General features: G+C 40.7%; 1 protein-coding gene across 1 annotated transcript in view; it reads right to left on the bottom strand.

Annotated features, from left to right (window-relative positions):
• Positions 1–27,998, bottom strand: part of Antxr1 (ANTXR cell adhesion molecule 1) — a 226,325-nt gene that overhangs the window by 100,468 nt on the left and 97,859 nt on the right. The window contains exons 11-12 of the mRNA XM_005322100.5: positions 22,972–23,041; positions 21,505–21,583 (exon numbers count right to left, since the gene is read on the bottom strand). Coding sequence (XP_005322157.1) covers positions 21,505–21,583; positions 22,972–23,041 — 149 coding nt within the window. The remainder of the gene's footprint in view (positions 1–21,504; positions 21,584–22,971; positions 23,042–27,998) is intronic.

A 27,998-nucleotide genomic window follows, 5' to 3' on the forward strand; every position in this document is an offset into this window, starting at 1 on the left:
GAATTTTAATATTTATTTTTTAGTATTTAGCGGACACAACAACTTTGTATGTGGTACTGAGGATCGAACCCAGGCCACACGAATGCCAGGTAAGCATGCTACCGCTTGAGCCACATCCTCAGCCCCCTCTTTGAGTTTTGTGCTCTGATGGAACTTTATACTGCTTGCCTTCTCTGATGTTCTTCCCCAATATCCTAACTTTCATTACTTGCATAACTTTTTATCTTTCAAGTCTTAGCTGAGACACCAACGGATTCATTCATACCTAACATTTATGGCACCTACTATGTGCTAGGTGCTCTCTACACACTAGATAGCAATGGCATAAAGGATGGACATGGTTTCTGCAACCACAGACCTTATAGCCATGTGGAGAGCACACAGGGCAAATATCACCACTGAATTCTGAGTTTGTGCTCTTCTCTTATTTTATCCTAATTCTATCTCTATCTCTGCCTTAGCTTCTACTATAGCTTATGAAAATTATATCATTATGCTCTTGTCTCTTCCACTAACTATAAGTCCTTTAAACACATGTATCTGCTTTACTCATATTTGAACCTTTCAGACATAGTATAGTGTTTCAAACAAAATGACTCAAGAAGCAGGGATTTAACTATTAGTTTGAGGGAAATGAGAATTTAGCAGGCTAATGCCTCCTGTAGCTAGTGGGTGGCAGAAATGTTAGAGCTAATATGGCTTGAAGCTGCTCCCCTCCAGGGCACCATTGCCAGAAACAGGTGCACCAACCTCACTGCAAAGAGATTGGCCTCTGGAACCAGAAAAAGATAATCTGAATCTTAATATTTCCACTTTTATATGTGGACTTTGATAAGTTATACAACCTCTCAACCTTCCTGTTCTCTACAAATGTGAAATTGAGACAACCCAGTTCTTTCTGGGATTGATTCTGTGGTTTCATGAGAAAACAAGTAAATATCCTTGTGTATTACCATCCTTCAATCCATGGGACCCCCCTTCCCATTCTCCTCTTGCTTCTTTGTCTAACCCAAGTTTCCAGTGGTGTATCCAGGCTTGGACCAGGTAAATGAATTTGATTCCTGGGAGCAACTTCATGCTCATGTGACTGAAGCTCTGGTGTTAGTATGGGATTCTTGGTTACATACTCAAGAAATCCAGGTTCTTAAGACCCTCACTAGTCCAAGTGGATTTTCTAATAGTAAACTTTATGGCTTTCATCAGATTTGATCAAACATTCACAAGGGTAACACAATTAAACATTATGATTCAATCTTGCGACCCAAGAGGTAAGAGATGGCAACAAGATTGATAGACACTAAAGCTATTAGATCCCTCAGCCCAACAAGTGGACAGTCTAAAAAAAACTATTAGATGTGAATAACCTCAGCCTTTGTGGAACTTTTTCTAAAAAGCATGACTATTAAGTAATGAGGCTCTTTATGTAATGAACATAACAGAACTCCCACATGCAAATGAGTTGAATTCCCTCCAAACTAGTGGCTTAGGAGGTTAGAGACTCCCTCTAATGGTGCAGCCTTTGCTCAAGGCAATATGGAACGGCCCCCCTCCTCCACCCTACTGTTTCTAAAACCAATTTACAGGTCACAAAAAGAAAATCTAAGAACTTCTTAGTCATTTTTTTTTTCATCAAGAAGGTTCCCAATTGGATACTCTACCACTTGCCAGACCTGGCCTCCACAAGTTAAGAAGTTTTTGAAGTCAAATGATAATGATGTTCCCTTATTCCCCTATGGAGGATATACCATGCTTTCAAATTCCAGCAACAGTGAAGCAGGAATGCAGAAAATAGTTGGAATAGCAACCGTGCTGTTGGAGAAAGCATATAGCTTTCCAAGGTAAATACCTGGAAGGAGCAGAAATTATTTGGACGTGTAAATTCTAGTTTGCTGTACATCTTAATACTTGGTCCCCTATATGAGTAATTCCAAGAAGAACTTAGATAAGCCATCATTGGTGTGCAGCTAGGGTGGGATCAATGCCCTATTCCTCCAGACTCGAGCTCTGAGGCCCTTACCATGAAAAAACACTCTTATATCAAGGTTTTACAACATTGTTTTGATACTGTTGTCACTCTGACCCAGTCATGACAGTGCATGTCCCTTACAATGACAAGGGTGTAAAAAGGGAATCTTGGATTAATTTAGCACTTTCCTTTCTTTCCATAAAATGCATAGAGTATGTGAATCAAAACCAGAGAATAATGCAGACAAGATGCTGTTTGTTACTACTCAGAAAGCCCTGGTTCTTATGAGTGAGCTACTGAAATGGAATTACAAAAGTTACTTAGCAATATTCAGGTTGATAGTGGATGAGGAAGGCCAATTGTTAATTTTTATTTTTTCCCATTCAGTGTGGTCATCTGCCTGCTTACCTTTAAGATAGCTATTTCTTTAATAGATATGTTCAATTAGTCTTATTGATCGCCCTTCAGATGTTAGTCGGCATCACTGTTACCTATTGTTGATAAGTAAACATCACCCACTAGTTTTTTTCCCCCCATTTCCCCTCACTTCCTCTTGTATGTAATTTTGTATAATCATGAGGGTCTCCTTCCATTTCCATGCAATTTCCCTTCTCTTTCCTTTTCCCTCCCACCTCTCACCCCTGTTTAATGTTAATCTTCTTCTCATGGTCTTGCTCCCAACTCTGTTCTTAGTTACTCTCCTTATATCAAAGAAAACATAACAAGGGGGAGAAATGAATTACAGTAGATGGGGTAGACAGAGACGATGGGAGGGGAGGGGAGGGGGGGATAGGAAAGGATAGGAAAGGCAGCAGAATACAACAGACACTAGTATAACAATATGTAAAACAGTGGATGTGTAACTGATGCGATGCTGCAATCTGTATACGGGGTAAAAATGGGAGCTCATAACCCACTTGAATCAAAGTGTGAAATATTATTTGTCAAGAACTATGTAATGTTTTGAACAACCAACAACAAAAATTAAAAAAAAAAAACAAAAAAAACCATCACCCACTATATACTGATGGCTGTTGTTTTAGATTATGAATTTGATAGGGTGGGTTTGGGTGATACTCATAAGGGTAGATGCTTACCAGGGATGACCATGGTCACTTTCTTAAAGGCAACATCTTTAAAATGCATAACGGAGTATCAGAAAACCAACAAATAATTTTCTAATGATTTTCTGGTACATACTCAATAGTAGGAAATCCAGAAAAATGAACAGAGTCAGCTTTCAATCCTGAATGTGGTCATTATCTAGCTGGATAGTCATGACCAAAGTACAGGGCTTGCTCAGACAGCAGAGCAGGCCAGATGCAGGTCAACTCTGGAAGATTCGACAATCTACGGGGCCTGAGCTCAGAGGCTTGTCCAGGCGTATGACACGGGGTGGGTCCAAACAGCACTTGGCAGGCCTGTGGCCATGGGGAAATTGGGTAGGTGGAAAGAAGAAAGGGTATTCCAGAAAGAAAATTAACTGTTATCAAAGGCAGAGAGATAGGGACAGACATAGTTTTGTGTAAAGTGAGGAAGTATGAACTCCTCTGCACACATTTTTATCTGTTGAGGATCAGTGACATACACATTTTAAAGACGGTGGGGTAAGGGCCTACCAGAGTTGCAAGGTGCAAATATCATAAGCAGCATTTTGTAGCTGTTTTGGCCAAGTCTGTACCTTTTATAAATAATCTCAAGAACCTTGAGCTTTGTTGATCTTTTTTCTAAGTTCACAAATTTGGGTGATGCAGGTAAAATAAAATTGCCTTCACTACACCTTTCATACTTCTCCAGCTTGCAAAGGAAGCAGTTTTCCTGATGCTGGGTTGTGTGTAAAAGAATACCAAGAATATTTTAGTTGTCACTTATTCAAGTGCTTTAAAGTCAATTTTTTTTTAAAGGAAACAAAACATTGAGGCCACTGCTTTGGGCACTGAGTTAACTAACATCTGTTCTAGCAACCATAGTGACAGAAAAGGAATGCTAGCTATGTATGGCTTGTGGCACTGACCCTTGTTTTGCAGAGAAAGAAATTAAATCACTGACTTTTGAGTTTCTTTGTTGTTCTAATGCATAGGTGAGAAAACTGTTTTGTAAAAGGAAAAGTGCTAATATATTTTCTTAGGACTTAATCATGCTATAGTGACCAGAAAGAAGAGTTTGCCTGCTTTTTGGAAACACAAAAAGTGATAATTATTTTTTCCCCCAATAATACCCTGATTAGAAAATACACATAATGACCCTGGGGCAACTTGGGAGTTAGTGCAATATGACATTGCCAAGTAGGACAATATGGTCTAGTTCAGGATGGGTCTCCTCCCATCCTGTGATAGTCTAGCCCACTGGTTGTGTCAGTTTTGGACTGTTTAAATAGTTGGCAATTATTTCAGTGTTGGTAGAAAGAAGATGCTCTTAGGCTTTCATTGTTTTTGGTCCCTTTTGCCAAACTGTTAATCTTACCTATTCTCTTTTCTCTTTCCCCTTTTTCTTCCTATCTTTTTCATCCTGCTCCCAAACTTATTGGATCCTCCTTCTATTTTGCACTCCTCCAATCAAGTTCCTTTCTTAGCAGGGGCTTCTAATCTAGAAGGCTTAGCCTCAAAGACCCAACCATTTGGAATGACTTTGATAACCCAGAAGCAGGCACGCACAGACATGCCGGTCCTTCAGTAAAATCTGGGTACTCGGGGCACACATGTTTTTTTCTCAAGTTCTTATTCAGAGGCTAAGAATTCTTACTTTAGATACAATTTATATGAGCTTGATCATCTGATATTAGAGCACCCAGAAGCCTGAGTTGTCATATCAGAAAGGGGGATATCTAGAATGGAAAACACATGTGGAATACCAAGTGGTGAGAAACCAGAAAGAGTAGAACCATAAACTATACATTAAAAGGCAAAGTGATTATGTGATCATAGGCAGAGTTAATATTGTCAAAATAGTCATTCTACCAAAACTGTTATACAGATTTAATGCAATTCCTATTAAAATCCCAATGACATTCTTCATAGAATTTGCAAAAGCAATCATGAAATTCATTGGAAAAATAAGAGACCCTGATAGCCAAAGCAATCTTTAGCAAACAGAGTGAAGCAGGAGCCATTACAATGCCAGACCTTAAACTATACTACAGAGCAATAGTAACAAAAATGTCATTGTATTGGCACCAAAATAGACATGTAGACCGAAGGTACAGAATAGAAGACACAGAGACTAGCCCACATAAATACAGTTATCTCATACGAGACAAAGGCACCAAAAACATACATTGGGGAAAGGATAACCTCCTTAATAAATGGTGCTGGGAAAATTGGAAATCCATATGTAGCAAAATAAAATTAAATCTCTATCTCTCACCATGCACAAAAACTCAACTCAAAGTGGATCAAGGACCTAGGGATTAGACCAGAGACCCTGCACCTAATAGAAGAAAAAGTAGGCCCAAATCTTCATCATGTCGGATTAGACCTGGACTTCTTTAACAAGAATCTTAAAGCTCAAGAAATAAAATCAAGAATCAATAAATGTGATGGATTCAAACTAAAAAGCTTCTTCTCAGCAAAAAAGACAATCATTGAGGTGAAGAGAGAGCCTACAGTATGGGAGCAAAGTTTTATCACATGTACATCATATATAGCATTAATCTCCAGGTTATATAAAAAACTCAAAAAACTTAATAAAAAAACCCCCACAACAACAACCCAATCAATAAATGGGCTAAGGAACTGAACAGACACTTCTCAGAAGATATACAAGTGATCAACAAATATATGAAAAAAGTGTTCAAAATCTTTAGTAATTAAAGAAATGCAAATCAAAACTACTCTAAGATTTCATCTCACCCCACCCAGAATGGCAGTTACCAAGAATACAATCAATAACGAGTGTTGAAGAGGATGTGAGGAAAAAAGGTACATGCATACATTGCTGGTGGGACCACAAATTGGTGTAAACACTTTGGAAAGCAGTGTGGAGAGTCCTCAGAAAACTCGGAATGAACCATCATGACCCAGCTATCCCACTCCCTTGGTCTATACCCAAAGGACTTAAAATCAGCATATTATAATGACATAACCACACCAATGTTTATAGCAGCTTAATTTACAACACGTACACTGTGGAACCAACCTAGATGCCCATCAATAGATGAATGGATAAAGAAACTGTGGTATATATACACAACGTAATATTACTCAGCATTGAAAGGGAATAAAATTATAGCATTTGCAGGTAAATGGATGGAATTGGAGAATATTATGCTAAGTGAAGTAAGCCAATCCCCCCGCCCCCAATTAAAGACTGAATGTTTTCTCTGAGTAGTGGATGCTGATCTATCATGGTAGCAAGGGATGGGAAAAATGGAGAAACTTTGGATTGGGCTAGGTGGAGGGTGGAGAGGGGAGGATAGGAAAGATGGTGGAATGAGGTGGACATCATTACCCTAAGTACACGTATGATTGCACAAACGGTGCATCTCTAGATTGTGTACAACCACAGAATTGAAATGTTGTACTCCATTTGTATGATGAAAGGACATGCATTCTGCTGTCATGTACAACTAAGTAGAACAAATAAAAAATTTTAAAAAGAAGCGTAGTAATTAGAGAGTGCTAGGGACAAAGAGCCTTACCAATCGAGGGTTTCATAGTAATTTGGTAAATTTTATTTGGTGATAAAAATGGGGGAAATGAAATGTCAACATACAATGCTTCCCTATCTTGTTTTCTGTTCTGTTTTTACTTTATTATTGTTGTCCTTTTGTGTTTTGAAGGTGTTTTCTCATCTTCTTCTCTGACTGATCAAAATTTATGTTTAGCTAATTGACTTACAACTTTTCTTCTGTTTTAACAAAACCACTTGAAATTATAAGTTCCCTCTCAGAGACCACTTTAGCTGCATCCTAACAAAATTCTAGTAAAGGGCATCTTGGTAGTTGATCAGTTCTGAGTATTTTATCATTTACATTATGATTTTACTTTGACCCATAAATAATTTGGATGTGTGTTTAAAATTTTGAAACATGTAAGATTTTAAAATTGATTGATAACTTGATTGGCTATCACTTTTCAATTTTTGTTTTCATTCCAGAATGTGGTCTGTATGGGCTGTCTTGATATTTGTTGGCACTTGGCTTTGGCCTATAAAAGTACGTAATTATTTTTATGAAAGTATTAAAGTGTGCTTGAAAAGGAATTGGTATTCTCTGTTGGGTACAGAGTTGCTTTAGACAGTAAGCCATTCTCCAAGAGAGACAACCTAGGGTTCTTACTTTCCACTGTGCGTAGGGGTGAGTGTGGAGAGGAAATGACTAATCAGTTCTGTTTAGCACATGATTCATTATCCTCACTTTTGGTACAGTACAGATTGATAGAAAATATTTCACTGGATTTCAGATTGGTCCATTGTAGGATGCTTCATTATTTTATGAGTCATTAGGAGGAGAAAACATTGCTCATTTAAATTGTGATACTTATTGATGAGCTGAGGCATCTCAATTTCAGAGATGTTAAAATGTGGGGGGAAAAGTGTCTTAGAATTGATGAAATACAACCTTTTTGTCATTAACATACAGCCTCTCATTTTATGCAACACCAGGCTTTGGAGTGTTATGCTGATCCTGATTGTGTGTGTACTAGATTATATTTAATTATATTATTCAAATAATTTATGTTTTATAAATTCTTTTGTCTGGCTGATCTATCAATTACTGAGATATATGTATATCTCCTTCCATGATGGTACACTTATCAATTTCTCTTTTCATGTCTCAATTTATTCCTTATTCTGAGGGTATGCCATTTAGTGAAAATTAGAATTATGATAACTTCTAGGTTAACTGTACTTATTGACATTACACAGTGGTTCTCTTTCTATCAAAAGTTCTCTTTTTTTGCCATAAAGTTTACTCTATCCATATTAATATATACTCATACTAGCTTTCTCTTCTTCATATTTAACGGGTACAACTTTTCTCATATTTTTATTTTCAATCTTTAGGTTTTATTAATATTTTATTGAATATATATTTTATTATAAATAGCATATAGCTGAGTATTTTTAAAACACAATCTGTCAATTTTTTAACATCAGGGTTTGTTCTATTACATTTATTTTGCTTACGGATTTCACTTTTATTTCTACCATATTACTATATTCTTATTTCAGGGTTTTCTAGAGCTTAGTTTCAGAAAAACATTTTTTTTTTCTCATTTACTCTCAAAACAAGGAAATTTCAAACTTAGGGCAAACATTCTTTAAAATACTCAGTGATAAAAATATTGAAAAGTCAATTTCTCAAATATCCAAGAAAAACAAATCAGCATGAATCCTCCAAAATATGTTTAAAAGATATTTTTATGCACACAAGGGTTATCAAAATAGAGATGTTGGCAAACTGTTTTTATTCCAGTTCATAAACAATATTTGAGATCTGAGTTCTGCATTCTGATATTTCTGTGGTCTTTTGCCCTTTCCAATGACAGTACATGAAACCACAGGCTATCTTGTTAAGATAACAATAATAAAAAATACTAGGACATTGTTTTTTTTTTTTTAATTTGAACTCTCTATGGTTCTACTGAGACTGGCTAATAAATAGAGGAGAATGATTTGTGACTATTGTACCAACTGTTTGTTAATGAAAGGCTATGTTTTGAGGTTACTTGAAAATAGATCATTCTCAGGAGGAGTTTCAGTGACTCTGCTCTGAAATGTTATCTCGCTTGTATTAGGTAGAAGTTAGCCAATCTGAATACCATTCTGAGCAACTGCCTCCAATAACACCAACAAAGGTCTCTCATATTTATTTTCAAAATGTAAATGCCAAATTCATTGGTTATACTCTGGAGGACTGATAATATTTACCCTGCTCCTTTACTGACATACTCTTAGATCTGCAATCACAGACTCTCAGCACTGGAATCAGTCTGAAAGCTTTTCTAGTCGGATCACCCATCTGATGCATGAATGCCCTTTACATAGTTCTGCCAAGTTGTGAGAATAGGGAGGACAGGGAGCTCACTACCCCCTGAAGCTGCCAGATAGAAAGGACTTTTTACGTTGGACGTGGTGGTGCAGGCTTGTAATCCCAGCTACAAGGGGTTGAGGCAGGAGGATCACAAGTTCAAGGCCAATCTGGGCAATTTAATGAGACCCTGTCTCAGAAAAAAATAAAAGAGCTGGGGATGTAGCTCAGTGGTAGAGCGCTTGCCAAGCATATGTAAGGGCCTGAGAAGGAAGGAAGGAAGGAAGGAAGGAAGGAAGGAAGGAAGGAAGGAAGGAAGGAAGGAAGGAAGGAAGGAAGGATAAGGGAGGGAGGGAGGGACGAAGGAAGGAAAGAAAGAAAGAAAGGAAGGAAGGAAGGAAGGAAGGAAGGAAGGAAGGAAGGAAGGAAGGGAGGGAGGGAAGAAATAACTGACTTTAAAAATACTGAGTGAGAAATTGTGCCTCTTAGCCTATTCTACTTCTTGGATTTACATAATAAATAATTTACAGAGTTGGTGTGAAGGCAAAGTCAAACCTGATTATAAAGTGAAATTATAAAAATGTTATGGTAAGAAACCAATGCCTGGGTAAAGGATCAGTTCCCCTCTCTTTCTAATTAACCATAGGTCCTTACCTTTTGGATGGTAAATAACTGTCTCTAGGAGTCTAAGTACTCCCTCTTGAAATACGAACACCCCTATGCCAGGGTTGCAAGGCTAGAGAGTTAACCGATGCCTATGAAAAGAGTTGTTTCTTCTTTTCTGTTTCTGTAAACATACTTTATGTTAGAGACACCCCCTACAAACATAAGGCCTTCAGTCATGGTCACATAGATTAGGAATTTAGAACAAATACACAGACAAACGAAGCCAATGATAGGATGGGTCTAAGATGACACTAAATCACAGACAAATGTTGTGAGAGACTGTGGGTAAGGGCTCAGAATTTGGAGTTTGTTCTCCTCTGGGCCCACCCGCATAAAATAAAGTTTGTAGTCCTCCTCCTCCCTGAGGGCTGCTTGCTGCTTCTCCACTGGTCTGTTTCCCACAACACTGGGACTCCACATGTGCAGATGTACTCGTTTTAGAACAGCCCTTTGGATGTCGTCTCCATGCTAAATATGTCTCCAAGCTGAAGAGCTTCAGTTCTGTATTCTACATAAAGTGCCATATTAGGTAATATTTCTCACACATTCAGTTTCTCTGGGTTCTCCCTAGAGGATACAATACACAAATGGAGATTTTTATCTTCACTCAGTAAGTTTCTATCACTTCCTTAGTTTTAGATACCACACTTCCATGAATTCTGCCAGAAGTCAGAAGACCACTGTGCCAGTCTTACAGAGATGGCCCCATCAGGGCAAGAAAACGAACACTGGGCATCCCCTGTGTATCAGGCCTTGTGCCACTATTCAGTTCAAGTTACACATCCAGTAAGTAGCAGAACAAGAATTTTAGCCACACTGATCTGACCCCAAAGCCTGTGCTCATTCTCATTTTTCCTGTTTTGCTAAGCCATGTATTTCAAAGGACGTGGCCTTTTTAATTGCAGCAGGAAAAAGTGTATACCTGGTCATCGTTTCTCAAGGGCTGAGTATGAGGTTCTAAAGATTCATTTGCAGCCCCAGGGCTGTGGATCAGTCACTCTTGGTGCTCAGTTTCTTCAGCCCAAACAATGAAAAAGGGAACTAGAGCCTATTTCTTTTCCAAATGACCAAATTTATAAATTACTGGCCTCCAAATTGATGCTTTTTTGTTACAGTTAATACACTTGGAGCACACAACTGCTGTGCATGAGTTTTCCTATAGTAATGCTGTGCTTCCTTTGAATAACTTCCTTGAGCCCAAACTTCATATTGTGTCATTCAAACTCTCTTCAGCATAGCTCCTCTCTCCCCTCCAATCTGGACTTCCCTAACTTCCAGGTTATGTGAAGCTTAATGAGTAAGGAGAGGAGCAGGTGTGGGAGAATTGGATGGGAAGTGGAATAATGTTGTTGGGGTGAAGAAACCCACAAGGGAAAGCCAGTGTGTGTGTGTGTGTGTGTGTGTGTGTGTGTGTGTGCGCGCGCGTGCCTTGGTTCTGTCTCTTCAATTGGCTGTTAGGGAGAGCATTTTCTCCTTCAAGGGTTGATTCCTGGTATTGAGAAACAGTTTGGGAGGATATTTTTGGGGAAAAGACACTCATAATATAGAGTTTTGGAGCTGAGAAAATTATGAGCTATCTACATGTTATCCCTGAATCTCTGGGATGAGTTGTCCATTCCCCTCTGTAGAAATGGATGAAAAGCCTTCTTGGGTAACTTGGAAGTAACTCACAAGGCCCATTAAGTGACACGCCTCAGAATGTGCCACATTTTTGCTTATTTATTTCTCCAAAGACCTGCCTGCATGAAACCTTTGGGATGGTTGGAGGAATTTCTAAATTCCCAAACTGTGCAATATTTGCCTCTTGAGTGTATATCTTGTCTTGACAACTATACAATAGGCTTCTGGAGGGGGAGAAGGGATGCCTATTCTTAGTCCTTACCAGGACTGGTGTAATACACTGTAATTACACTGGTGTCATTCTGATTGTTATATCACTACCCACAACCTCCTCCCTGTACTTCTTGCCTTCATGAGGAGGCCTACACACTTATAGCTGCTGGTATGTATGATCTATCCAAAAGACAGATATCTGTTTTGATTAATGAGCTGTTTTCCTGAGCTTGGAAAAGAAATAGAAGAAAAAAGTCTTCTCTGAAGAGTGTGCAATAATTTTTTATTATGTTGGAAAGCGAGATTACCACTCAGAACAGGCTACTGGATTTATTTCCCTACCAGGCTGGTGAAATTCAAGAGATCTTGGCAAAGCTGTCCATGCCAGCTCTCTGTTTACCTAGAGAGCTGTCTGACTACAAAACCAGGCTGGATTTTTGTGTTCTCAAGTTCCTTTAAAGCAATTGGTCATGGGGAATTGAACTGACGGAGCAAGTGGACCTGGGAAAAGGCCTTGGATAAGACAGGCCTGAGAGTGGTCCCTGTCCTTCCTCTGTAGCTTTTTACCTACAGCCACTGTAGCCTCCATAGGGAGTTCCAGCACATTCCCTTCTGAGCCAGCCCTTTACTCAAGCAGACTGTGAACCCTCAGTCTTGGTTGTACTGCTGAAGTCTAAGTTTTTTGGTATTCCAGGATGAGCTCAGGCCATGCCAATGTTCCCTGAGTCAGAGCTGTTTCACAGTGGCCTCTGTCCTCAGTCTCTACAGTTCTTCCTGTGTGCCTTGGGCTGCACACCCTCATAGACTGGGGGCCTGTTCTGAATCTTGATCCAGTTGAGCTTGAACAGGCTATTTCTAGACCCTTTCTCCAGGTCTGCATCCCTGGCAAGGGTTTAAGGGGAGTAGATGCTCTTCTGGAGAATTTTTTTTTTTTTTTTTGACTATTGCCCTGCTTGGGGGTGCTGGTTAAGTTTCTTACCTGGCAGATGGATCTCTTTTAAATCATGTTAAATCTCCTTGAATATAAAGATTGAACTTTTGGCCATCCTTTTCGGAGGCCCAACTTCCAACCAGCTCAGAGCCTCCTGTTCTAATCTACCTCATGCTGGCTCCCTTCCTTTCCTACCAGCAGGTGCCATCATGGTCTAAGTCTGAATTTTGATGGAGTCCATTCATTCTTCTACTTGATCATCAGTTATTTTCAAAGTAAATATCTAGAGACATTGTGCTAGGTCTTGTACTATAATAGTGAACAAGACACAGTCTGTTTTAGCATATAGGCCATATTGTACCTAAGACACTTCCACTTTCCAATGGCTGTGTTCTCTTTAAAGTCTCCAGTTGTTCCCAAAGCTATGACATAATTGGGCCCCAACTGGGCAGCGGGAGGCCCTCCTTCTTGAGAGCCACCAGGATCCATGAGTGTTAGAAACAAAACTGATAGTAACTGGGCTCTTTCTTTCTAAAATAAGCAACAAATATATGACTTTCTAGGCATTGGTGTGAGAAGGGGACAGGAAGGGACAAGGAATAAAAAAGAGAAGAATTTAGAAAGGAAATTTTCCAATCTTTGATAACACAAAAGTGAGAAGATTGCTAGTCTGATCATGTTGGGCTAAACTTATTTTCTTTCAGGCAAATTCCTATCTTTTTATCAAAACAAGGATTCCAAAAGAAGGAGCATATAGAGTGGGTTCTGAACTAGAATCTTGCAATTCTTACATGAATGGGATTAGAAGAGAATCAAGAAGGTAACTCATTTTTCTTTGATAAATTTCATTTTTTTTTTTAAACTTTGGAGGACAAATTAGAATTAGGGGATTACAGTGTAAGGGTCCTGTGTGTTTAAGATTTACTTGGCAAACTTATTAAAATGCAGAATCCCTCCAAGGAATTCTGATTCTTTGGAATTTTTTCAACCATTGCACTATTGACACTTTAGATCAGTCCATTCTTTGTCTTTGGGGGAGTGTTACAGGTCTCTGTTTGTGTTTTTCTGAGTCAAAACAAATATTTATAGAAAATCTCACTTGTTTTGGGGAAAGATCAGTCTGCATTCATAAAAATCTGAAAGACAAAATGTTTTTAAAAATTCTAGAGAAATAAGTTGGTAGCAGGCGTGTTTCCATAGAAACCAAACCATACTGCCGAAATGGTGAGGTGTGTCAGGCTTAAAGCAGTCTCTGCTGAGGCTGCAGGAATCATTTGCATGAAATGGTACTTGCTGCGGTAGAAGGCCTCCAAATATGCTCAGCCCGACAGAATATTTTAGAGATAATAGGAATTTTCCATGTTCTAATAGTGCATCCACTTTAATAAATACTTGTTTTCATTCATGCTTCTCAATAGTCTAAATGTTGCTCATGTGTTCCTACTAGATTCACTTAAAAAGCAGCACACAGAAGCTTCAAATCAACCTTGTTTGACTTATCACTGAATCTGATTTATTGGCAATTCCCTTATTCCCGAAGCAACATCTTCATAGCCAATCTGTTCCTAAAATTCAGGCTTATTATGTACTCAAAAGGGAATATGCTTTTTCATCAGGAGAAGGAGTTTGTTTATAAGCCACAGGGCATGTCCAGCAAATATTTTAATGGGACAGGGGATGTTTGGTTGGAAAGAAAAGAGAATGAGGTCAAAAAACTAATAAATGGCTGTCATTCTTAGACCTTTGTACCTTTTATATATTTCATTTAACCTCCATTATAACCTGGTAAGATAAGTTCTGAGACAGGCAAGATTAACTTGGGCAAGATCATCCTAGAAAGTAGAGGGGCCAGAATGTGAATTTAGAATTTTTGACAGAATATCCTATATTTTTAATTCCTTCTTTATGCCATAATTATAGAGCAGTGGGTGGCTCTTTTTTTTTTTAAAAAAAAATATTGGTTCCTTTAAGTCATACCTATAGCAGAATACATTTTGATATAAATATACAATCATGGAATATATCTTATTCTAGTTAGATATAACTTACGGATGTACACAATGGTGGGATTCACTGTGTTTTCATATATGTATGTGGGAAAATTTTGTCAGATTAATTCTACTGTCTTTCCTTTCCATATCTCCCTTCCCTTCCCTCCATTCCCCATTGTCTAATCTATTGAACTTCTGTTCTTCCCCTCACTCTCCCCTTATTGTGTGTTATCTTTCACATATCAGAGAAAACATTTGACCTTTGGCTTTTTGGGACTGGCTTATTTCACTTAGCATGATGTTCTCCAGATCCACCCATTTTCTGGCAAATGTCACAGAAGACGAAATACAAATGGTCAACAAATGTATAAAAAAAATGTTCAACATCTCTAGAAATTAGAGAAATTCACATTAAAACTATATGGAGATTCCATATCACTCCAGTCAGAATTGCGATTATCAAGAACACAAGTAACAGTAAATACTGGAGAGGAGGTGGGGGAAAAAGGATGTGGGGGAAAATACATTGCTGGTGGGACTGCAAACTGGTGCAACCACTATGGAAAGCAGTATGGAGATTCCTCGGAAAACTTGGAATGGAACCACCATTTGACTGGGGTATCCCACTCCTTGGTATATACCCACAGGACTTAAAATCAGCATACTACAGGGACACAGCTACATAGCTGTTTATAGCAGTTCAACTCACAAAAGTTAAGCTTTGGAGCCAACCTAGGTGCCCTTCAACAGATGAATGGATAAAGAAAATGTGGTACATATACACAATGAAATACTACTCAGGCTTAAAGAAGAATGACTTCATGACAGTGTCTCTTGTTTTAACACCTCAAATTCATTGAGTTTTTACCTTCATCCAAAAAAGAAATTCTTTGAACAGTGACATAGGTATTCTCAAACTTAATTAACCTTGTTGCTGTTTGTAGCCAGTCTCTTTTTCATATAAATTAGGGGGGAAAGACATAGCTTTCCATTTATTTAGCATTGATTTTAGAACATTGGGTCTTTCTTTAGGTCACCTTGCTTTATTAAAAAAAATGTGATATTTTTTCCAACCTGGTAACCAGTACAAATCAAATCCTGATCATAGTTAGCAGAAATAAGCACCTACTGTGTCTCATTATCACATAGGGGGTGACCAAGATCAAGGACATGGGATGTATATTGTCGGAGAGGAATAGTTGGCAACTCAAGAAATAGCTCCTGGTCAAAAGGCATGGGAAATTGATACAAAATGAGAAGAAAAGAAGAAATGGAGTCTGGGAGGAACTACAAACAAAACTATGCCAGCGACACATCTAGCCCTGGCTCAGCTTCATTTTCTTTAGGTAATCATCTCTTCCAACCTCTTTACCTATACTGGTCATTTTTCAAATCACCACTCAGGAATAGCCTCCTTTCTAAGGACCTCATGCCTTTTCCTGGCTCCATGCCCCCTCTGAAAGCCTGTCGCATTTATACCTGACTCATACAATCCTCTTCTTTATTATAGGCCTGTGGGACTCATCAATCCAACAGCAGTTTTCTAAGATGTGAGTGGGACGCTGGAGTGTCCCAGATATTTTCAAGAAATAGTTATGGGATGATTCCCTGGATTTTATATTCTTTGGGTGAGAAATTACAGAGTTGTAAAATATTTAAAAGAAGAAAAATCTTCATGAAAAGTTAAGGTACTAAAATTTGCTTGCTTTTTAATTAAAAGGATGGATTGTTTTACTTCCTTCAAGCAGCACCATATTATTGATTTTCTCGATCTATGGCTAGGAGTTGGGGAGGAAGAGGGAGACCAGTTAAGATGACGGAGATGGAGTGCATTGAATGGGCTGGTGACAGAGGATTCTGGACGTCTGACCATTCCCTATAGTCAGGGAACACAGCAACGTTTACCATTTGCATAGGAATCTTTTAATTCTTGAATGGAAAAATCTCTTTCCCGGAAAACTTCATGGAATTTCTGCTTCTGGCAGGGACCACAGTTATTCACCGTGGATCATGAAAACTTGTGAAGCAGTTGTCCAAACGGGCACCAAAGAAAGCGAAGAAAGTCTCAACTACATATTTGAAATGATTTTAGGTTCCAGGTGATGGATTGGGCAGGCTGCAACTGGCACGGACAAAACTAACCCTTTACTCAGACCCAGGGGATCATTTCTGATGTAAAAACCGTGTCCTCCAAACAAACACAGGTCCAAGACCTTACTTCATCCGAGGGACCACACCTTCCACCTGCCTCTCAATTCTTCGAGGTGATGGTTTCAGTCTTTCATTTGAGCGTCTGCGTAGGGCCTACCTAGGGGCTGCAGTTATATGTTTGAATGAAAGTTTCTTTTCCTGGGTGATTTTGGTCATCTGGTCTGCTCCCCCTCCCATCACGTGAGCTGGATTGAATGACAAATATGTACTCCCAAGGATGCATCTTGTAGAAGAAAAAGTTGGCTCTGATCTACATATTGTGGGGTCGGGCTCCAAATTCCTCAATAGGACACCCATAGCGCAAGAGTTAACAACTAGAATCAACAAATGGGACTTACTCAAACTAAAAAGTTTTTTCTCAGCAAAAGAAACAATAAGAGAGGTAAACAGGGAGCCTACATCCTGGGAACAAATCTTTACTCCTCACACTTCAGATAGAGCCCTAATATCCAGAGTATACAAAGAACTCAAAAAATTAGACAATAAGATAACAAATAACCCAATCAATAAATGGGCCAAGGACCTGAACAGACACTTCTCAGAGGAGGACATACAATCAATCAATAAGTACATGAAAAAATGCTCACCATCGCTAGTAGTCAGAGAAATGCAAATCAAAACCACCCTAAGATACCATCTCACCCCAGTAAGATTGGCAGCCATTATGAAGTCAAACAACAACAAGTGCTGGCGAGGATGTGGGGAAAAGGGTACACTTGTTCATTGTTGGTGGGACTGCAAATTGGTGCAGCCAATTTTGAAAGCAGTATGGAGATTTCTTGGAAAGTTGGGAATGGAACCACCATTTGACCCAGCTATTCCCCTTCTCGGTCTATTCCCTAAAGACCTAATAAGAGCATGTTACAGGGACACTGCTATATCGATGTTCATAGCAGCTCAATTCACGATAGCAAGATTGTGGAACCAACCTAGATGCCCTTCAATAGATGAATGGATAAAAAAAATGTGGCATTTATACACAATGGAGTATTACTCTGCATTAAGAAACGACAAAATCATAGAATTTGGAGGGAAATGGATGGCACTAGAGCAGATTATGCTAAGTGAAGCTAGCCAATCCTTAAAAAACAAATGCCAAATGACTTCATTGATATAAGGGGAGTAACTAAGGACAGGGTAGGGACGAAGAGCTAGAGAAGATTAACATTAAACAGGGATGAGAGGTGGGAGGGAAAGGGAGAGAGAAGGGAAATTGCATGAAAATGGAAGTTGATCCTCAGGGTTATACAAAATTACATATAAGAGGAAAGGAGGGGTAAGAGAAGAATAATACAAGTGGAAGAAATGATTTACAGTAGAGGGGGTAGAGAGAGAAGAGGGGAGGGGAGGGGAGGGGAAGGGGGATAGTAGAGAATAGGATAGACAGCAGAATACATCAGACACTAGAATGGCAATATGTCAATCAATGGATGTGTAACTGATGTGATACAGCAATCTGTATACGGGGTAAAAATGGGAGTTCATAACCCACTTGAATCAAACTGTGAAATATGATATATTAAGAACTGTGTTATGTTTTGAACGACCAATAATAATAAAAAAAAAAAAGGATGCATCTTGTCTCAGAAGAGCCCCTTTGCTATTACAGATTTCTGAATCAAGGAGCCAACTCTCTGAGAGGAATCTCCAGTTACATCAAAATTTTTGATTAAGGCTCCACTATAAAATAGCTGACATTTATTGGACACTTCATACCTGTCAAGCCTTATCCCATAGCTACATGTATAGTTTCATTTAATGTTCACAGTACGGTAGGAGATATAAACTATTACTATCTTTTTTTTTTTTGCTTTGCACTGGCGATTGAACCCAGGGTGCTCACCACTGAGCCACATCTCCAGCCCCTTTTTATTTATTTGTTATTTTGAGACAGGGTCTTGCTAAGTAGCTGAGGGCCTCACTAAGTTGCTGAGGCTGGCTTTAAACTTGTGATCCTCTTGCCTCAGCCTCCCAAGCCACTGGAATTACAGGCGTGCACCACCACATACATATCTTCGTTCTAACCATCAGTAAACCGAAGCACAGAGGAGCTAAATAACTTGGCCAAGGTCACACAACCAGTAAACAGCAAAAACAGATCCCCCAATTTCCCTCCTCACCCCAGATCTTCTCTTTTAGTCTTCCTCCTGTCTGTCAGTTGTTGACAACCCTATTCTTGAAGTTACTGAAACCCAACCCTTGGGGCCATCTTTGATTCCTGTCCTCTCAGCCATATCCATGGCTTCCAGAAATCCATTAGCTCTACTTTAAAAATATATGTCACTCTGACCACTTCTCTCCGAACCCACTGACCCCTCCTGATTTAAGCCACCTCTGTCTTTAGCCTGGGATATTGCCAGGACTCTCCTAACTGGTCACATGGCTTCCATTCTTGTCTCCTGTGTCCACAGACTATTCCAGCAGCTGGGGTGATTCAAATGTATGTTAGAACTTGAGGCTCCTCTGCTTGAAAGTCCAAGTGCTAACAAAGCCCTGTCCTCTACCCTGTTACCTCATTGCCTGCTGCTGTTCTCACTCACTCTCTGCCAGGGACGACTCTGGGCCTCTTGTTCTTCCTTGAACACCAGGGCTCTCTGGCCTCAGGGTCTTAGCAATATGTCTCTTGATTTAAAATGTTCCACTCTCCTATAGCTTGATGGTTAATTTCCTTGCTACCCAGGTATCTACTGAAATGACACCTTATTGTATCCATTAGTTTATTGACATTGAAACACACTCATGAAACCCTCTATGGTGAGAAGTATCACCACTGAGAAATGTCCATGTCTTGGCCATCTGAGTAATACAAAAAACCCTCTTACTCTATTTTTTGTTAGCATGTGTTAACTTTTAACATTGGTATGTAATTTCTTTGTCATGTTTACTATTCTCTGTCCAACCTCTCTCTATACCCGAGATTTCTGTCTGTTGTGTTCTCTGATGTATCCCAAGCACCCAGGAGGGTGCCTAGACCATTGTGATCAATGAGTATTTGTTGAATCAATGAATAAATGGATGTGGACCTCAAATCTTAGGGGGGTATAATTTTGTTATAGAATAATACAGAAAAGGAAATGATGCAAACTATATAAGGTAGTCTTAATCAAGGGTCAACTGAACAGAAAACTTACTGATATGAAATCAGATGAGGGTATTATAAGATGTAAACAGAGGCTAGAGTCAGTTGGGAAAATATAGTGTGGGATCTTATTAGGAATTCTTATAATTTTGTAGTACATTAATTAGCAAGGGCACCTTTTCTTCTTAGAGACCCAGATTTAAATTTGTAGCCCTATATTTGTAATACCAGAACTTAGTCCTAGGATGTCCCTGCTTTCCTCTTGCCCTGCTCTTGTGGTCTCAAGGGCAGTAGCTATTTCTCTGTGGTATGGTCAGACATAATGAGAAATACAGGCACATATTGTTGGATCACTCAAAAGCTGGGAGGAATCTGGAATGGAGTTATTGGATTTGGGGTATTTTAATCATTTCCTGCAGGTTTTCAGGTTCCAAAAGAGTCAATTTCCAAAAGATTCAGGTAGGGTACACTTGATGTACCCTACCTGCATACAGTTTTCAAATTTGGTGGAGTATTGTTCAGGTAGTCAGTTATGAGGGTTGACCAGATGCCCGAGACATGGACATTTCTCAGTGGTGACACTTCTTTGTGACAATCTTAGTTTCTTGCTTTGATCAAGTTAAACTTTTTCATCATCTATATCCATTTTACTGACTTTGTGGGCTTCCAGGAAAATAGGTTTGGCACTAATACAGGATGAAAAAGGAGAATAGAGGGAATTAGGAAGAAGTAAGTGTCTCCCATTATGAGGCCTGGCTTCCTTTTTGTTTATGACGTAACACATTTTTATATCATATGGCGGGGTTTTACCAAGATGTCTTCCACAGGCAACAAGGTGGTAACCAGTGCAACTACCTGAGCTTGACCATCAGTCATTTGCTTTAATGATCTAATGGAGAAAGTGAATTTGGTTAAAGAAACTGAATATTCAGACAAAGGTGGATGTGGAAATGCTCATTTTAGAGGCTAAATTCTTTACATGAGCTAAGCCCTGGCTGTCCCTGATAGGCAGAGCCCTGTGACAGTGGCCATGGACAGGAGCAACTACGAAGGCTGAAGGGTTCCCAGCCAAGGCTGCATCCCACCTCCTCAAGGGGGCCTGGAACCTCCAAAGCTAGGGCTCACGCCAGAGATTCTGGCTCCATCAGTCTGGCATGAGGTCGACAGCATTATTTTCCCTAAAAAGTTTTCCAGGTGATTTTACTTGTAGCCAGAAATGAAAACTACCTGACATGAAGGATCCAGAGAAGTGCTATCTGAGACAGTGGTAGAGAAAAAGCAGTTCCCACTCCTGTCTCTTCATCCCTAATGCAGGGGTCCCTTTTCCCCGTCTTCTGCCCCATGAGTTTTCCATTTTCTTCTGGATTATTTACACAATCATATAAACAACTCTCAATTTGTCCTGTCCTAAATACAAAGTCTTCTATAAACTTCCTCCTGTCAGTGCCCATTTTCCTGTTTCCCTTAAGAGAAAAGCTCCCTAAGACGTGTTTTCTGAATATGTTGTCCAATCCTTTCTGCTCATTTTCTCTTAAGAGTGCTCTATGCAAGCAGTGACCCTCACTACTGCTCCGACTTGGTGCTTCTTACCCCCTGGCCGGGCCAGAGCATTCGGGGCTTTCCCTCCACACCAGAAATGCAGAACCCAAGGACCCAACACAGGATTCCTGGCACATTCCAGAGCATTGCACTCCCTGATCCAACCCATGGCTGGCCTCACAGTGCCAGGATCACAGCTCCACGAACAGAAAAAAAGAACCAGAAAACTTCCCAGGGACACATGTGGACATTGGTGTTTGAGAAATGCTGGCGATGATAATAATGAACCCTTTAGTAAAGGGAGAGGTTCTGACTTACACAGTGCGTGGTGGTGATGATGACTGAACTGGAGATGAAAGAGAGGCCATCGTTCATGCTGACCTGTAGGGCAGCTTTCCTGAAATAACAGGGGAAACAGACCGAGATGAACAGTGAGTGGAGAGCCAAATACACAGGTCTCCTTTGGTTTCTGCTTCTAACTCCCTGTAGGCTCTTCCCTAAAGGGCCTGAGACTTCTCCTTATGAAATGTGGAGGATAGTCTCTCTGACCCATCCACCTGTAACAATCTAGAATGGTGTCAGGATATGCTTGGCTAGCATCCCAAGGTGAGGCATTGAGGCCTCATATTGTGGTGAGTTGCACTGAATGAGAAAAGCCTGCTTCTGTTGAACCTACTTGTCACATAGTAATAGGACAAAGTATTATTAAAAAGTGATCCCATCAAAGGAGATAAACTAGTTCTGCTGTCGTTATCTGGACTCTAAGAATTTGATAGGGGTGCTTTGTTACCATCCTGCAGGGGCACAGAGTTAAACAGTAGAGAAACTAATTTGCCTGTGTCCTCCTCCCTTCTGTGAGAACTCAAACATGAGCTCACATTTTGCAGCGAGGACCCTGAGCTAGTTTGTGAAATCCGTGATATCACAGGTTGATGCCAGACAACCAGAATAGAAGGGTTTACAATAAGATTAAGTGATTAAAAGTAGAACTCAGAAGAACAACTTCCACTTTTTTTTTTCCTTAAAGCCATATCTTATCAACAGGCTGTCAACGATACAATTTTGGAAAGACTCTTTTCTGTCCTCTGCACCGACACTGTTTCCCCACCTAATTCGTCTCTTGCTGGGGTGCTAATTCTCTTTTGTCTGCAGAGGTTTTTGGTCACACTCACATGAGCACTTACTATCATGATATTTCCCCCATAAATGAGTTCAGGGAGCTGTCTGGGTGAACACCCAATGCTCTGCAGAGAAGTGAGGAAAGGGCGCAAAGGGTGACAGTGAAGTCTGAGTCTGGGGTCTCAGTTTGTCAGGAACCAGTTGAGTCCCCACTTCACCTCTCTAAGCCTTCTTTTTGAGTTTCCTTATGTCTCAGGAGGAGATAATAACCATCAAGCAGGAAGATCAGGATGATAGGGTGGGGAAATACATGTGCGAACTTTCTAGAAATATAGCTGTGATTCAGTCAGAAAGACCTGGAATTGAGCCTAGGCTCTTTGACTACTGTGTGAACTTGAGCAAGTTACTCAAATTCTCTCAGCCACATCTGCACATCTGTATAATGGGAACATCTGTTTATGGAGAACTGGGGAGGATGAAGAGAGATACTCTGTAAAACAGTGATCTTAGGCCTGGCTCTCTTTAGCCACTGGCGCCATTATTACTGCGGGAAATCTAGAGAAAGTTTCCATCATGATAATGGAGAGAGAAATTTTCTTTTCCCTTTGTCTGGTCCACCTCCCTTCTCCTCCCTGTCTGAGAGATCATTGCTGGCAAAAAACTTACATGCCAACTTCTTTTAAGATAGGCGCTGGACACAGCAAGTAAGTATCTTCCACAGTGAAGGGTTTCTCATCTGTAAAAAGAAGGAAGTGAGTGGGTTAAAAGAAGTGGACAAGCTTACAATTTCAAATCTATTAACTTCTAGAGATCATTGACCCAAAACCCAAGGAGACATGAGGAAGACCAAGCACTTTTCTGAAATACAACCTCTACTTGCGCTCTAAAATCCATTAACAGTGAACTCCATGGCTCCCACCTGCATACTAGTTTTCTGACCCCACTGTATTCAGTTGAGTCAGTCAGAGCAACTAGAGACTGAATTCACAAGTTATGATTTGAGTTTATTTCCCCCCTCAGAAATAACTGAGGGGAAACAGGAAACACTGGACTGTTCCTAATGCATTTCATGTCTAGGTCTAGTTTGAGAAAGAAGCCATATTCATGGAAAAAGTGTGTGACTAGTATAAGAAGTAGCGAGACCAAAATATCATTGGGCTTCAGGAGACAGGGAGCTCCTTTTACATGGGTGACATGGTAAGGTCACAGGAAAATCCAAACTGTGAGCTTTGCTAGTGGAGAGAAGGGTAAGAAACAATAAAGATACTATCATGAACTAAGACAGGGCAAATGAGGTGTGACCCAGAGCAGGGGGGCTAAGTAGGACTTGAAAAGATAGTGAAGCCAGAATTAGACAGGCAGTCAGTATAGATAGGTAAAATCAGTCAGGTTGGATCAAGGAGGCCAATTTCAGTGAGTCCAGGAAGTTGGAGACTGCCCCCTGGGGGATTGAAATGATAATTCCTTCAGAGCCCTTCCTTCACCCTTATCAAAACCTGCTCCAGCACCAACCTGTTGCCAAGGTAACCTGCCCCTCCCTACAGGGACCTATAAGGTTGTTGATTAATGTGTCAGGGGTGCTCCATCCTGCCCTTCCCCCTTCAGCCCACCTGTTTCCCACCTTTTGGCCATCCCACCAAGCATTTCCTGAGCCTAGTCATGTAGGGAGGAAGGAGAGATAAGGGTAAGAAAGCAGGACAACCAAGGAAGCCTTGGACAAATAAAAAGACAAAACACCCTCGCTGCTTCTTGGGATACCAGGATACCAGCTATGGCCCCCTTCTCCTTCCTGGGAGAAGTCTATGTTACCCATTTTTAAAATAAACCCTGCTTTATATGCTTGCCTCGGCGTGCTTCTCTGTTATGCTTCAACATGTGAGCGCGCAGAACTCTAATTAGTGGTATCAATAGTATAGAGAGAAGTTTGGTCCAAATTCTCTGAGTTGGCCTGAGGGATTTGGGATCAGTTCTATAAAATATGAAAAGAACTTGGAGGATTTCTGAGCAAAATCAAAGTGACGAATTTGGAGATCCAATTTAGCAGATATAGCTATGGAAGATGAATTGCAGTGGAGACTCAGAGGTGGAGAAATTCTTGCTCTTATAGTTGATCAAAAAAACACTCAAGTACCTTTAATCTCAAACTCCTTAAGAACTTCATTGTGTCTTGGGGCACAGAGGCAGGGCTGAGGAGTTAGTAGACTCCACTGACAACAGTTAATCCTTCATGCCTCAGGGTTCATTGGCTACACAAGCTTTACAGAAGGCTGTGGTATGACCCATCAAAGAAACAAGGATGAATAAAACTTGTCTCTTTAATCTACCCATAGCTAGAAGATACAAAGGGGATACATATATTTTTGAAGGACAATTTTCTGCAACTGGTTTTTTTTTTTTTTTTTGCGCTGTGAAATTGTTGTCTCCTAGGATCTGTGCAAGTCACGACTGCAGAATACATTTGACATCACGTGCTTGCCTGGGTGGAGATTAGGAAGTCTTGGTTCCTTCATGCCTGGATTTAGGGACAGACTCCCCTGGGATAGGAGTTAGAGGACATATGAAAGTATTGCGTCCCTCTTGGAAAGAGGAAGATATGGTGTCCAGGGAAATCTTCCTATGGCGAAAAGCAGAGGTTCTTCCAAGTCATTTGTTCATTCATATGTCCCACAAATATTTGATGAAGCCCCATGATGTGCTAGAGAACAGAATTTCATGAATTTTATAGGAGCCACAGGAGAGATAGTCATTCAACATATTTCTTTTATTTTTTAATATATTTATTAAAAATACACACACATGTTCTTTATGTGTCTAATATGTTCCAAGCACTGTATTAGGACTTGCAAGAACTGACAGGCTAGTAATCATACAAATTCGTATTTAATTATAACGGGGATGAGCACACACAGGTGCAGGGGAGCTGATCCTCATCTGGTTGAGCAGGAAAGGCTTCCCTGAGGAAAGGCTATTTAAACTGAAACCTGAAATTCAGGTGGGGAGGTGGCACTGCAGAAGCCCTGGGGCAGGAAGGAATCCAGACCTTTTGAGGTAAAAGGCCAATGAGACTTGAATTTGATAGAGACACACAGTGGCTCAAAATGAGACTAGAAAGGGAAGTGAGTTTAGATGACCAAGGCTGGGTGGGACATGGTGGGACTTTCTGGGATTTTTTTTTTTTCCTAAAAGCACCAGGGGTACTTTTGGAGGTTTTCCAACATATTGAGAATCAACTGTTGGCAGACTCGTGGAAGTGCTGGAATGGGGAGGGTGTGTTATATAAAATTGTGAAGCTGATGATGACAGTAGGGGTCATGCAGTGCCTGAACCTGGCATTATTGTTTTTTTCTGGCTATGATGACAATGACAGCTGGGCTCACCTGGGGCATGCCACGTGTGGGTGCTTTCTAAATGCTTCACATGCATCACTTAGTCAAATCTAACCTTCTAGCAGTGCTAAAGAGGGGTACTGCTCCCTTTATTTTAAAGGTGAGAACACACAGATTAAGCAGCTTGCTCAGAGCTGCATGTGGGCACCTAAATCTGCCCCCAGGCAGGCTGGCTGCGGTCCACAAGCTTATCTGATAGGCTGTTCTGCCGCCCTGGATGACAGCCATGATCACCCAGTCTCTCCACCTGATAAACTCGTGAGCTAAGGCGGGGCAGGGATCACCAGGCTCATTTTTCAGATGTAAAATGGAGGCTCAGGGAGACAACTGTGATTTCTGGTTACATGGCAAGTTGGACGCAAAACCAGGACGACAATCGAATTCTTCTGCATTATTCCTTCCTCCCCAAAAGACTCTCCGTTCCAGGAAAGACTTGCATTAGAGAACAAATCAAAGTGGGGACAGGCATCGCTGAGCAGAACCTATATTTATTTCCTCGTGGCCATGGCTTATCCTGTTGCACATGCCCAGCAATACCTGGGAGTGCAGCTTCCTGCCCACAGAGCCAGCCCACAGAGCCTCGGGCAGCCACAGAACAGCCACAGGAGGCCTCGTGACTCTGGGCTGCATTCTGTGGGAAGAGCTGGGTCACACTGAGGAGGGTGTCTGAGGTGGCACATAGCAGGGGCAGAGCCAGGGTGAATGCAAGGGCTGCAGGCCCAAGTTCCTGCCTCTGCTAGTGTCTGAGCTCACTTCTGGGCTGGATACCTCCTGTCTCCTTCCCTCATCCCAATTGGAAAGGAGGAGGAGGAGGAGCATGGCCTACATAAGTAGGTATTTCTTACCCTCTCCCTCTTTTCCTTCTCCTTTCCTGCCTGGGAGTCCAAATGTTTCTGGAGTAAGGCAGAGGAACACCTTGCCGGGAGGACCAAGAGCTCTGGTCACAGCTGCAGGACAGCTCTGATACCTCCTCTCAGCAGCCTGTCAGCCTCCAAGATTTGTGGGCTGCTCTGAGGAGCTGGCATTTTCTGCTCTGAGAGGGATTGTTTGGTTTGGAGCCTGTTTTCACTTTACCACAAAAATGAGTGGCTTTTTTTTTTTTTTTTCCTTTTCCCCTCCTCTTTCTCTCTAAACAAAGGAGGGCCATTTGGTTTCCATAACTCAGATCATCTGACTCCTTCCTGGAATGTCCACTTGGGAAGCAGGGCACAAAGCCTTCCTCGTCTGCTCCCTGGCTGGGCCAGGCCTGGCTCAGGGGCCATGCTAGTGCCAAAGCCAGTGTGTTGTATAGTTTATGAGACCGTCATTTACTCTGAGGACAACCCAGGCCCCTTCCTCTCTGCCTACCAGGCAGCCACTTCAATGCTCCTTAGCACTCACTGAGAGGCTAGGAGGAGTGGGGCAGCCTGCTGAGCTCTTGTTTGCAACAGAGGGGGAAATAAAGGAAGTGTGAGGAGTTGGAGACCAGAAGTTAAATGGAATTACTAATAGATGAGGTTGAAATATAAATTTTCTTGTCATTCCTAATTATATTTCAGGATTCTGTGCATCCTCATGACATAGGGTAACCTAAAGCATCTGTCTACAGGAGTCTGATAATCAAACAGCTTTATGTAAATCAGGACTTGGGGATCAATGAGGGTAATCACATCAGTTAGTAGCAAGCACCCCAGACCTAGGAGGTAGGCATGCCAGAAGCTGGATTCAGAGGGCACAGAGAGGGAAGAGGAGACTTTGGGAACCGACAGATTGAGACGAGAGTCCCAGATCTTCCCCTTACTAGTATACAACTGGGGAATGACTTCATCTGTAAATGGTGATGATGGCATCACTGCACAGAGGTGTGTGTATGGGGGGGGGTAAATATGAAGGTACTAAGCATGACACTTGGCACTTGATAAGGACCCAGGAAATGTCACTCTATTACATGGATATTCACATCTTTAAAATAGACTACACGAATGTGTGGTTTAAAGTCAAAGAACTGAAGGTCTGATTGCTTAATATACTGTTCTGCAAAACTAACATATTTTTAGACATCAGGAATTTCTAGAAAAATAAAAGCCTTTAGAGAATGTGTGTGTGTGCATATATATATATATACACACACACACAAACACAATAATTTTATCTACTGTTCTATAGCCATGGTCTCATTTGGTGCTTCCACAGCCCTCTGGAAGAGATACCATTATGGTTATTTGCAGTCTGGGAAACTGAGGCTCAGAGATGTTAGTTGAATTAGTGCTACACCATGAGAAAGTATCAGAGCTGCAATGTGAACTCAGGTATTGCTGAAATGACTAG

The sequence above is a fragment of the Ictidomys tridecemlineatus genome, chromosome 12, assembly GCF_052094955.1.
Source record: "Ictidomys tridecemlineatus isolate mIctTri1 chromosome 12, mIctTri1.hap1, whole genome shotgun sequence".
Taxonomy (NCBI): domain Eukaryota; kingdom Metazoa; phylum Chordata; class Mammalia; order Rodentia; family Sciuridae; genus Ictidomys; species Ictidomys tridecemlineatus.